The 13,912-nt window shown below is 40.4% G+C and overlaps 2 protein-coding genes across 2 annotated transcripts in view; one reads left to right on the top strand and one right to left on the bottom strand.

Moving 5' to 3' along the window:
* Window positions 1–7,461, top strand: part of ZNF177 (zinc finger protein 177) — a 47,749-nt gene extending 40,288 nt beyond the window's left edge. Inside the window, exon 5 of the mRNA XM_004378560.2 lies at window positions 3,782–7,461. Within this exon, the coding sequence (XP_004378617.1) occupies window positions 3,782–4,568 (787 nt within the window). The 3' untranslated portion in view covers window positions 4,569–7,461. The remainder of the gene's footprint in view (window positions 1–3,781) is intronic.
* Window positions 1–13,912, bottom strand: part of LOC101344790 (zinc finger protein 420) — a 347,019-nt gene that overhangs the window by 181,438 nt on the left and 151,669 nt on the right. Inside the window, 1 exon segment of the mRNA XM_023733218.1 lies at window positions 2,337–2,341. Within this exon segment, the coding sequence (XP_023588986.1) occupies window positions 2,337–2,341 (5 nt within the window).

The raw sequence follows: 13,912 nt of genomic DNA, 5'->3' as shown, positions 1-13,912 counted from the left end.
TCTGTCACCCTTGACAGATGCTCACTGTCTGTTAAGCATTATATATGTATCTTCCTTCTCCCATCCTTCCCATTCACCGTATGATTTTTGATGGCTTTAATATATAAGCTGCTCCACTGCAATGGAGGAGACTTTAATTTTGCCTGAGGATGGAAGTTTGTTTTGACACCATCATACGAGGAATGATTAGACATGACCTAGGCAGCTCAATTCACCTGATGCCCTGACAAGGGGAGCTTTCCTCTTCTATAGCTGTTCTGCTGTTGAGTCCAGCATTAGCATGAGAAGTGCCGTTTACCAGTCTTATCTCTCTTCCCTGCATTTGGAACCAGTTCAGTCAAGCTATTTCAAAGGGTTTAGTCCATGAGTGGACACTACAGCTTTGGAGGTTCCAGTGGTCAGGGTTTGAGTTGTCATACTCGTGTGCCTTTTTGAAATAAAAGCCTCCAGAGGGCTGTTGTATAAGTTTCCAAGGATTCCTGGGCACATTAACTGCTAAACCCTTCCCTTTGGTCTTCAGTTAATGTGCTTACAAAATAGGAATCTTGACCTATTCTTCATTCTCAGCAAATACAAGGGCCTGCTATTGTGGCCTTTGTAGAAATAGGGTTTTTTGTCATCTTAAAACATCAGAGTGTGTTTGTGTGTGAGTCTGAGTGTATCTTTGTTCAGTGGAGTAGTCAGTCATAATTGGCTAGGAAGTTAGAACTGTGTGAAGATACAGATTCTCACATTCTCTATTAGCTGAGTTCTGTTTAACATCTCAATCCCCTTGCCTTTCTCCATGAAATGGTCAGAAAGCATGTCAGCCAAGTGCATTATTAAAAAATAGGTGGCAAACATGTAAAAATTTATATTTCTCAAAAAGAGGACTCTATTTTGGCAGATGCTTCTGTCACTTCCTGATGACGTGGGTTCTTCAAGAAAATATGAGCAGCTCAGACCTCATAGGTTGCTAGTTTCTTTATGTGGGCGTCTGGACCTCCCACGGCAGGTGAAGGGCAAAAGAAAAAGCTGCCAGTCTCTCAGTGTTTCCTAATTATTAATATCTCATCCTGCTTTCACTCTGTGCTTCATGTTTTGTTGAATGTTATGGTGGGTTTTATGGAAGGAGATGAAATTGGTTTTTTCCACAAGAAAATGATGACCTGAATATAGAAATAGGTTTTACATTTGTGGAGGATTTTTCTACTTTTGGCTAGGTGTTCTGGTTGTTCTGGACCATAGAGATGGAGAGGAATAAGACTGGAATTGATCACAGTGGAGAGATAAGATCAGTGTATTAGAAATACTGTTAAACCTACAAGATGGAAACCAAGAGTCAGGATGTAAATGTAGACAGCAAAGGGAAGAGGCTGGCGGCCAAACTTTAGAACACAGAACCTTGTGTAACCTTCCTGTGAATTCGCCATTCCCCTGAACTGACAGCCTCACCTGTCCTGTGCACACACTGGGGAAAGTGGTACCTTGCTGATCCAGAATATGTGGGATGTTTTAGGAATCGGTGGTGTTTGAGGATTTGGCTGTGGACTTTACCCAGGAAGAGTGGGCTTTGCTGGATTTTGCTCAGAGGAAACTGTACAGAGATGTGATGATGGAAACCTTCAGGAACCTGGCCTCAATCGGTAAGGTGGACTTCTGTTTTTTTTTTTTTGTTTTTTTTTTTTTACTTTAATGATTAAATATATTGTACTCATCAATCTTTTTCCAGGATTTGTGCTGAGGAATGGGAATACGTTGGCAAATATGACAGATATGTTCGCTGCTATCAAGGAGCTTAGACTCTAGTGGCTTCCTCCTGAAAGCAAAATTTATGTATTAAATTGACTTTGTATCTCTCTTCTGGTTAAAAGCCTTGAAGCTCATTAAGTATTGTAAGTTGGCTTCAGGGTTTACTTTGTATCACAGAGATTTGTTGCATAGGACCTTGTTAGAGCTTTACTGTGTTTTTTACAAATTAGATGTGATTATTTTGCTGCAAATAAACTCACATTTGTCCATCTATAGAGACTCTGGAGACCAAAGTATTGGCTCAGTGTCAGGAAAATCTTGCTGTCTACTGTCTTCCCTCCTGATCTGCCTTTCCTCATGAGCACCCAGTCAGCCACACCTATTTGTTCTCCCAGGAAAAAGATCTAGAAAAAGTGGAGTTAAGACTTACCTGGAGCCACTGTGTCAGGGAGCACCAAGAAAGCAAGAATCCTTTGAAAGACAAGCCCTGCATGAATGGAATGATATTTGAGTAAATAACTCAAAAAAGTTTCTTTTCATTTGAGGAGGCTGAATTTCCATACATACTTGAGCTTGCTTTTTTGATTTTTCATCAGTCCTTTCACACTTTCTGGGTTCATGGGAAAAGACCTTCCCCATTTCATCTTTCCATATTACCTTTGCTCGCATGCATTGTTTACAATCTTTATATTTTCTTCTCCTTATTACATGCTATTTATGTCACCATCACTCTCACTTATCATGGAATTATTTCTTAGTAAATTCCTTATTTTGACCATTGCCAGAAATTCTGGAACACCCAAATGCCTCAAAGTCTTTCTGTATTCACAGATGGCTTATTCCTCATTAAATTTCCTTACTTTTTTCTTCCATACTGTGACACCCCACTTAAAATTATTGGGTCAGTTTCTCAACAGGGTAATAATGAACGTATAATACTGCAATTCATGAAGAATGACTCCTGGTCTTCCATGTTAGGAGAGATCTGTGAATTCCATGGCATTGAAGATCAGCACAACAACCAGAGGAACCCTGTGAGGTAAGTATCATTCACATGAGAATATTGCCTCAGGAGAGTCTAAGTAAATGACGTGTATGTGTGTGTCTGTATGCGTCTGAGAGAGAGAAACTAGCTCTTAATAGTGTGTTTTCATAACTTTAACTACATAGTTCCATAAATATGAGTCAGATATTGAGTATTTGAAACATATTTCACTTGTACACAATTATCAGAAAGTGCCATTATTAAGCAGTAATGTCACAGTAAAGGAATCCTGGTGCTGCAGTGGTTAAACACTCGGCTGCTAACCAAAAGATCAGTGGTTTGAACCCACCAACCATTCTGTGGGAGAAAGATGTGGCAGTCTACTTCCATGAAGATTACAGCCTTGGAAACCCTATGGGGCAGTTCTACTCTGTCCTGTAGGGTTGCTATGAGTCAGAATCAACTCGACAGCAACAGGTTTTTTTTTTTGTTTTGGTAACTGTAAAATGATACATGTAATTCTAATACCATGCTGTCTATCTTTAACAGAAGTCATACAATAGAGATCATCTGTGAAAGTAAAGAAGGTAACATAAAGAAAACTAAAGAAAATAATCAGTGTGGAAAACCTTTCAGCCAGATTGCAAATCTTATCAGGCTCAAAAAAACTCTTGCTAGAGTATATTCTTCTGAATGCCATAGGTGTAAAGAAACCTTCGTGGATCATTCATTGTTTAATCATCACATCACTTATCACACTGGGTGTAATACCTATCAGTGTAAGGAATATGGAGTAACCTGCATTAGTTCCTCTTACCTAAGAACTCATGTGGAAACTCTTACTGGAGAGAAACTTTATAAATGTAAGGAATGTGGGATAGTCTGTAGTTGTTCCTCATCTCTCATTACACATACAAGAACTCACAGTAGAGAGAAGCCGTATTGTAAATGTAAGAAATTCAGAGAAGACATTGGTGATGTCTCAGCCCTCGTTAAACATAAAAAAACTCAAAGTGGAAAAGCTTTTAGTTCTTCATTTATCAGTAAACGTTTAAGAACTCACAGTCGCGAGAGGACTTGTGAATGTAAGGAATGTGGGAAAGTATTTAGTTGTTCCTCATCTCTCAGGAAACATATAAGGACTCACAGTGGAGACAGGCCTTATAAATGTAAGGAATGTGGGAAAGCATTTACTAGGTCCTCAAGCCTTAATACACATACAAGAACTCACAGTGGAGAGAGGCCTTATAGATGTAAGGAATGTGGGAAAGCATTTTTTTATTCCTCATCCTTCACTACACATATGAGAATTCACAGTGGAGAGAAGCCTTATGAATGTAAGCAATGTGGGAAGTCATTCTGTGATATCTCACCCCTCAATAGACATATAAAAACTCACAGTGGAGAGAGGCCTTATGAATGTAAGGAATGTGGGAAGGCCTTTAACCGGTCCTCACACCTCACTTTCCATATAAGAACTCACAGAGGAGAGAGGCCTTATGAATGTAAAGAATGTGGGAAAGCCTTTAGTTGGCCCTCAGCCCTCACTACACATATAAGAACTCACAGTGGAGAGCGGCCTTATGAATGTAAGGAATGTGGGAAAGCCTTTAGCCAGTCCTCATCCCTCACTAAACATGTAAGAACTCACAGTGGGGAGAGGCCTTATGAATGTAAGGAATGTGGGAAAGTCTTTATTTCTTCTTCATCCCTCACTAAACATATACGAACTCACAATGGAGATGGGCCTTATAAATGTAAAGAATGTAGGAAAGCCTTTAGTTGGCCCTCAGCCCTCACTAGACATATAAGAACCCACAGTGGAGAGAGGCCTTATGAATTTAAGGAATGAGGGAACATCTTTAGTTAGCTCTGCCATTTGAAAACGTGAGGAGGTACAGTGGATAGAAACAATATATATATTACACATCTGACACATCCTATGAATGTAAACGACAAGGGAAGCCTTCAGTGTTTGTCCTTCCTCTGGATCTCTATGATACCTCACACACTGGAGAGACTCTGCAACTGTAAGCGTACTTCTTCAGATGTAGCATATGACTTTGGATAAGTATCAAAATGTTATTTTGGTTCTTTATGTAAAAATTGTCTTTATTACAAAGTCTCATCACACCTTGGTGTCTTAAATTTTTGTATGGTATTTTTTATCAACTATGTTTTTAAAGTTCTTGTATTTTTTCATATTATAAAGCAATATGTTCTCAATGTAGAAATATTTTAACAGAACATTTTAAGGAGAACCAAAAATCACTTAGAATTCCACCATCATTATTTTGAGTATTTTCCTTTAGCCTTCTTTGTCTGCAAAGCAGTTCTTTCTTGAAGAATCTGGATTATACAGTGTGTGCACTGCTGTACCGAATATTTTTCTCATTGCTTTTATTTATCCTCCACAACTATTATAATCCCAGGTTTACTAATGAGGAAACTGCACAGAAAATTTTAACCCACATCCCACCATTTCACAAAATTATCCCTCTCAAATGGTTTGTGAGCAGGATTTTTGTTGAAGGAGGGCTCACATTGAGGATACATAGAGATGGTGGGCCTGCACAGACTCAAAACCTGACCTAGATGCAGTGGAGCTTCTGTCCAGCACAGGCACAGAATCTGCATTTTGAAACATTCTTGCTTTTGGTAATTTTGTGGTTCCAGGAGACTGCAGTAGGCCAAGACTTGAGGCTGCAGTTGTTGGCTGCACTTGTGGCTGCTGCTCTACCTGAGATGTGCATTTGCTACAGGGCCTGGAGGTTTCTACAGACCTCCTCTGCCCCACGGTGCACTGGGACCTTTCATGACTTCTCATGTAAGGGGCTTGGGAAATGGCTGTAGGTAGCAAAAGCCTTCAAATTAGGCCTCCCATTGGCCCAGCAATTCCCCTTTCAGAATCATCCTGTGGAAAACCTTGGGCATTGTAATGGTGTACCTTGATAATAGTGCTAGATTGTGGAAATAGTGAAAGAGGGGAAATGGTATCAGTGTCCTACAGTAAGGGAGTTTTTAGATAAATGTCTGGCTACATGTCCCAGTATTGTACTGCCCCTAAATGATTTCAGGAAAATTTACTCAACAGGAGAAGCAATCATAGCTTAATGTTTAATACACGGGGTATAAAATAGTGTGTACGTCTGATGACAGATTTTTTAAAAATTAATATGTACAGAAATCAGCTTGTAGAGATCTGCCCCAAAGGTGAGATTAAGTGATTACTCTTTTTGCTTCTCCCTATCTTGAAACTTCTCTGCAGCCGTTGTTTTACAGTTTTTTAATTCAAAAATATTAATTTGCTTTTGAATTGAACAGTGGTATGAGTTTTGACAAATATATCAAGTTATATACCCAGTACCACAGTGAAAATACTTAACAGCTCTTCTCTTTCCTCCAAAAAATTCCCTAGTGTTGCCACTTTTTTGTCATGAATCCCTGGCACCTGTCTCTATACATGTCATGCTATTAGTAGTTTCCAGATTCTGGATCTTGTCATTTAGTGTAATGAATTTGAGATTCATTCATGATGATGAATGTATCAATAGTTTGTGCCTTTTTATTGCTCCATAGTATGTCATCGTATATACAAACCACAGTTTGCGTATTCATCAGGATAAGAATATTTTAGTTTCCTGTTTTTGCTTTTTTAAATAAAACTAAACATGCACAGGGTTTTAGGTGAACATAAGGTTCCATTTTTTCTCATCTATATCCCTGTGAGTGGGATTGCTGTGTCATGGTGGGTGTATGATTACCTTTATAAGAAACTTCCAATCTGTTTCTCAAAGGGGCTGTGCCGTTTTATATTCCACCAAAGCCAAAAAAAAAACCCATTGCTGTCAAGTTGATTCTGACTCATAGCGACCCTATGGGACAGAGTAGAACTGCCTCATAGGGTTTCCAAGGCGCACCTGGTGGATTGGAACTGCTGACGTTTCAGTTAGCAGAGATAGCTCTTAACCACTACGCCACCAGGGTTTCCTATATTACACCAGGAATGTATAGTTCCAGTTGCAGCTGGCATGTGGAGAGGCTGTTTTCTAGAGCAATACAGCATATTTTTCTTTGGCTTCAGGGGAGAGATTTGGGTTGGCAGCTCATCTGACAGGTGAGGATAGCATGTGGGATGTAGCAGCTGGATTAGTCCACAGGCCCAATTGTATGTAACTCAGGCTATGTCACTACTGCTCAAATTGAAAGCTGGAGAAACCTTGCAGTGTCAGAATGCTGCACCTGTAGGAATCCTGCACTGAACAACCCACACAGAGCAAGTTTGGGACTCACTGCCCTCTACAGGAGCCTGGCAGGTGATCACAGTGGAACTGGAAATGAAAGTCCCTTCTTCCTGCAATGTCTTTCATTGTTCTCCATACATTGATTACTGGCAAAGGAGAAATGTAAGGCCCATGTCCATTATCACACACAGGCAAAAACGAGATGTCTGCAGCAGAAGCAATAAAGTGATAACCAGGACAGTGGTTGAAGTGTGAGTTTTTATTTTCGTTTTCTGTCAGTAATAAACCAGCTTCTAGTAATGCCAAAGCTAAGGTCTTGGTGCCCAACTTGTTCCCCCTCATTGTAGGAGCTTAAAGTGTCTGCCTTGTGCCTGTCTGTTTCTCATGCCAACTCTAAATATCTTCTCTGACAACAACTGCAAATGCAACTATTTTGACTCTAACCAACCAGAGCAAGGTCTGATCTAACCAGTGAATGGACACAGCTCTAGAATGCCAAGCGTGCCCAAGATCGCAGACACCAACCAAAAATTTGGGGGCTCCTGGAATCACCCAGACTTCCGACTAACTGGCTAAAATTCGGTTGTCCCCACCACTCCCCCTCTTCCCCCCCGCCCCCACTGCATTCAATAATTTGCTAGAATGAAGCAGAATTAAGGAGGTGCTCTACTTAGTTTTAATAATAGCAAAAAGGATACAAATCAGGACCAGCATAAAACAGAGCCACACATGGTGAGGTTTGGCAGGGTCAAATGCTGAGTTCCCATGTTCCAAGCATGCCTTACTCTTTCCCACCTCCTATGCATACATCTGTCACCAACCAGGAAGTTCACCTGAACTTCAGTGTCGAGAGTTTATTTATTAGAGTTACATTATGTAGGCATGATTGAATCACTGGTCATAAGTTTTAACTCCAGCCGAGTCCCCTTTCTGGAGTTCAGGTAGAGGTAGTACTGATATCACATGTTGGGTCTTTAGAGCCTCACACCCTGAATCACCTCTTTAGCATATGCCATATGATGTGCTCTGGCATCCTCTAAACATCAGAGACATTCCAATCATTCAGGAAATTCTGGGTATAAAGTAATATTTCACCACACAGGACTGCTTTTCTCTTTCCCTTATGGTGGAAAATTTTGCTATCAGTAAGAACTAGTTGCTATGAAAGAACATCATGTTTGGTAGTGGGTCAGCAAAAAGGGAAATCCTGAATGAAATGTAGTGACACAATAACCACAAAAATGGACTCAAGCATAACAATTATGAATATGTCACAGGACTGCAACATTTTATTTTGTTATAAAAATGGTCACCATGAGTCAGCCAACTTGATGTCAACTAACAACGTGTATCGGGCAGTGTTTTACATGAATTAACTCAGTTACCATTAACAGTAGTCTATAAGGGAGATACTACTTGTAGGATTTTATTTTAAAAGAAATGCTCAAGTTTAGCATGGATAAGCTAATTTTTGCAAAGTAGTCACAGCAAGGCACACAGGTAAGACCATAAGACATTCATTTAGGACCAGAGAATGAGGACAATAAAAAGTCCAATCATTGGAGTCCAAATCTTTAGATTTCAGGCATTTAGCTTTAATGAGTGGTCTTGTGAGGGAGGGTTGACCACAGCTCATGCTCAGCAGAGGTCCCTTGTAGCTGGGGTCCCAGGTCAGCAGCTACAGGCAAAGTCTTGTCTTTGTTTCTAATTTGGTCTCAGTCTACTGAGAGAGATTTCTGCCTCTGTCTTTTCTCCTGTAGCCTCACGTCCAGGATTCATATAGGTTTTTCTTATCTGGAGTCACACAATAAGGACCAGGTGGTGTAATGTTCAGCAAACACTAATCTGTTGAATCTTCAAAGCAAGAGATTAGGGAGATTGTTTACAATTTAGCTATATAGTATGTTACATTTTCTTTTATCACAGCATGCTGGTGCAAGGCCATCTTAGGCTATTTACAACATCTGTTTATCTAAATACACATTGAGTGACTTATGCATATATGGTTTGAGAGCATAAAAGAAGTATACATAATACTTCTGTTGTCTCATAAGGAAATTAAGTCCTAGAGGTTTCCAAGCCAGCAAGTGACAACTAGATCAGGATGCAAACCAAGACCTAGAGTGGACCAAGCTTTCTTAGTCCTAATATTTGAACATCCCCCAAGTGCCTGGAGCTCCATCTCTAGGTGTAAAAGGACCGAAAGTCAAATGTTTGCCCTTATGACTAGAGATGGTGAACAAATAAGACAAATTGGTGCAAATAGTTAAATTCCGGACTACAAAAGATTGGCAGTTCAAATCCACCCAGAGGTGCCTCAGAAGTAAGGGCTGGCAATCTGCAAAAGTTCACAGCCTTGAAAACCCTATTGTCCTAGTGATCTAGTGCTGCTATAACACAAATACTACAAGTGGATGGCTTTAACAGAGAGAAATTTGTTTCTTCACAGAAAGTAGGCTAAAAGTCCAAATTCAGGGTGTCGACTCCAGGGGAAGTCTTTCTGTTGGCCTTCTATCAATCTCCCCCCAGACTAGGAGCTTCTCCATGCAGAGACCCCAGGTCCAAAGGACACACTCTGCTCCCGGCACTGCTTTCTTGGTGGTATGAGGTCCCCCTGTCTCTCAGCTTACTTCTTTATAACTCAAGAGATTGCCTGAGGACACAATCCAATCTTGTACATTGAGTCCTGCCTTACTAACACAACTACCACTCATCCTCCCTCATTAACAGCATAGAGGCAGGATTTAGAACATACAGGGAAATCACAGCATACCTAGAATTATGGTCTAGCCAAACTGATACATTTTGGGGGGGGGGACATAATTCAATCCATGACAACTATGGAGTGCAGTTGTACTGAGAACTACCATAAAATGGGTGTGTCCCCCATTGAATTCCATCAGTGGTTTGATGAGGCTTTATAGTCATGGATCAAACAGCACATCAAAATCTCCCTCTGGCCCTAGGCACTTTGCCTTGGCTCTCTTGCCAGCTGTCCAAACTCAAGGAAAAAGCAGTAAGATGGCAAGGACAATGTCTTAGTTTCTTCATGCTACTATAACAAAAATACTGTAAGTGGGTGGTTTTAAAAAACTGAAACTTATTTTCTGAGTTTAGGAGGCTAGAAGTCCCAATTCAGGGCACCAGCCTTAGGGGAATGCTCTCTGTCCACTCTGTGGGAAAATCCTCGTCTCAGCTTCTCTAGCCCAACATTCCTCAGTTCCTTGGAGATCGCCATGTGGCATCTATCTTTCCCCTATTTGTGCTTGCTTGTCTCTGTACTTAGTCTGCTCCTTTTATATCTCAAAAGTGATTAGAAATAAGATTCTACACTGATATGGCCTCATTAACATAACAATGAAAACCCTATTTCCAAATAGAATTAGATCCACAGGTATAGGGGTTAGGAATTCTGGGCATATTTTGGGGAGACACATTTCAATCCATAATACACAGACTATTATGCAAACCTTAGCAGCAGCTACTTAGTTTTGGGACAGTAAATAAGTGTTTGGTGTCTGTCATGCAACAAGGCAATTTTGGAAAAAATGGGGGATTCTTGACTTCATTGGGAACTAGAATATCTCCTGGAATACTGATAGCTGCTTTTCCAGAGGCTTTACAAGTGCCTACTCAGATATCAGTAAATTCACAGCTCACACAAGGCAGAATGGCAAAATTTCTAAAGACAATGATATCGCTGACAGAGCTGCAAAGGCCACTGTTAAGCCATGCCAGACTGCAAACTTAGAAGCCCACTTTCAGTACAACAGGAAAGTTTTGTTCATTCCCAAACATGTTCTCCACAAAAGGAAATGGACAATTGGAGTTTTTTTCTCTCATTCAACAAATAGATACATATATATAACCAAAAAAACAAACAAACCTAATGCCCTTAAGTCGATTTTGACTCATAGCAACTGTATAGGACAGAGCAGAACTGCCCCATAGGGTTTCCAAGGAGCAGCTGGTAGATTTTAACTGCTGACCTTTTTGTTAGCCATATATGTGTGTGTGTGCATATATATACACATACATTTCCTTTAAGTCCAGAACCAAAAATTGCAACTGTAGTAACTGCCAGTAACTTGTCTGCTCTGGCACACTTAATTCCAGACAAAATAAGCTTCCAAATTTTCATAATGTCACCACAGCATAGGAAGCCTTAAGTGGCTATTTTTATCCTGAGTACATAAACCATCAATAAATATCAAATCTGCAGTATGAGCAGGAATAGGCTCTTTGATCTGCAAAATGGACTGATTCTCATGGATTGAATTGAGTCCCCCAAAAAATCCGTGTATCAATTTGGCTAGGCCATGATTCCCAGTATTGTGTGATTATCCACCATTTTGTCATCTGCTGTGACTTTCCTATGTGTCGTAAATCCTACCTCTGATGTTAATGAGGTGGGATAGGCAGCAGTTATATTAATGAGGCAGGACTCAATCTACATGATTGGATTGTGTCTTGAGCCAATCTCTTTTGAGATGTAAAAGAAGCGAGCAGAGAGACGGGGACCTCATACCACGAAGAAAGCAGCGCCTGGAGCAGAGCGTGTACTTTGGACCCGAGGTTCCTGTACTGAGAAGCTCCCAGACCAAGGGAAAACTGGTAAGAAGGACCTCCCTCTAGAGCTGACAGAGGGAGAAAGACTTCCCCTGGAGCTGTTGCCCTGAATTTGGACTTCTAGCCTAGTAGACTGTGAAAAAATAAATTTCTCTTTGTTAAAGCCATCCACTTGTATTTCTGTTACAGCAGCACTACATGACTAAGACTCCTAGACTGTAATATTTTGTAGCTTTCATTTAACAGATGCCTTCAATATTATACCTCAGTTTGACAATATTGCAATTTGATTCTGATTCTGCTTCATGCCCCTGTGAAGCAAGGAATTGTAATAAAGACAATCATGAATCTTACAGTGCTCTTTAGTTTGTGTGGCTACCAAATAATTAGACATCACTCTGGTGAGACAGTTTCCTCTAGGTTTTCCTGTAAATGACCAGAGAAAATAGTACAAAAAACGAAACTGATTGCCATTGAGTCGATTTCCACTCATAACGTCCCTATAGGACAGAGTAGAACTGCCCTCATAGGGTTTCCAAGGCTGTAAATCTTTATGGAAACAGAGTGCCACATCTTTCTCCTGTGGAGCAGCTGATGGATTCAAACTGCCAAGGTTTCGAATGGCAGCTGAGTGCTTAACCATTGCACAACCAGGACTCAAAATCCTTGAGGAATCCTTTAGCACAAATAGTGGGCTCAATCAAAAACAAACAAGATTTTAGACTCGTGTGCTAGAAGGATAAAAAGGAACAAAAAAACTATTTCAAATACAGAGAAAAACAGCAGACAATACCAAAGTCAGAAGGAGAATAGTTGCAGGGTTAGGAACTACAGGAGTTAATGGAACAACTAATGTATTCACGTCCCTAAGATCTTACAAATTGGTTGATCATCTTTATTAAATTTACCTTCCTTCTTTACTGGAACTATAAGCTTATTCCATGACCTTTCTGTCAGTTTGTCATACTGTGGTGGCTTGTGTATTGGTATGATGCTAGATGCCATGTCACTGGTATTTCAAATACCAGCAGGGTTGCCATACTGGATACATTTCAGCAGACCTTCCAGACTATGACAGACTAGGAAGAAATGCCTGGTGATCTACTTCTAAAAATTAGCCAGTGAAAACCTCATGATCACAAGAATAAAAAATATCGATCATGAAGATGGCCAGAACTTGGCAACATTTTGTTCTGTTATACATAGTCACCACAAGTTGGGGCCAACTCATGGCAACTATCCCCTGCGTGTCTGTCAGTATGGCCTACTGTGGGGAAGAACACGCTCAGCATTTCTCAAGCTGAAAGAACTGAAGAAAATATTCAAGCCTCGAGTTGCAATATTGAAGGATTCTATGGGGAAAATATTCAATGACGCAGGGAGCATCAAAAGAAGATGGAAGGAAAACACAGAGTCGCTGTACCAAAAAGAATTGGCCGACATTCAACCATTTTAGGTGGAAGTATATGATCAGGAACTGACGGTTCTAAAGGAACTAAAGGAAGAAGTCCAAGCTGCACTGAAGGCACTGGTGAAAAACAAGGCTCCAGGAATTGACAAAATACAAACTGACATGTTTCAACAAACAGATGCAGCGCTGGAAGTGCTCACTTGTCTATGCCAAGAAATTTGGAAGACAGCTACCTTGCCAACAGACTGGAAGAGATCCATATTTATGCCTATTCCAAAGAAAGGTGATCCAACAGAATGCAGAAATTATCAAACAATATCATTAATATCACACGCAAGTAAAATTTTGCTGAAGATCATTCAAAAATGACTGCAGCAGCGTATTGACACGGAACTGCCAGAAATTTAAGCCAGATTCAGAAGAGGATGTCGAACCAGGGAAATCATTGCTGATGTCAGATGGATCCTGACTGAAAGCAGAGAATACCAGAGACATTTTTACCTGTGTTTTACTGACTATGCAAAGGCATTAGACTGTGTGGATCATAACAAATTATGGATAACACTGCAAAGAGCGAGAATTCCAGAACACTTAATTGTGCTCATGAGGAACCTGTACATAGATCAAGAGGCAGTCATTCAAACAGAACAAAAGGATACTGAGTGGTTTAAAGTCAGGAAAGGTGTGCGTCAGGGCTGTATCCTTTCACCATACCTATTCAATCTGTATGTTGCACAAATAATCTGAGAGGCTGGACTATATGAAGAACAGGGCATCAGGATTTGAGGAAGACTCATTAACAACCTGCGATCTGCAGATGACACAACCTTGCTTGCTGAAAGTGAAGAGGACTTGAAGCACTTACTGATGAAGCTAAACACAACAGCCTTCAGTATGGATTACACCTCAACATAAAGAAAACAAAAATCCTCACAACTGGACCAATAAGCAACATCATGACAAGCGGAGAAA

This window comes from Trichechus manatus, unplaced genomic scaffold (assembly GCF_000243295.1).
Source record: "Trichechus manatus latirostris isolate Lorelei unplaced genomic scaffold, TriManLat1.0 scaffold00057, whole genome shotgun sequence".
NCBI lineage: Eukaryota > Metazoa > Chordata > Mammalia > Sirenia > Trichechidae > Trichechus > Trichechus manatus.
Note: the sequence above shows the minus strand (reverse complement) of the source record. Positions and strands in the feature narration are given on the sequence as shown.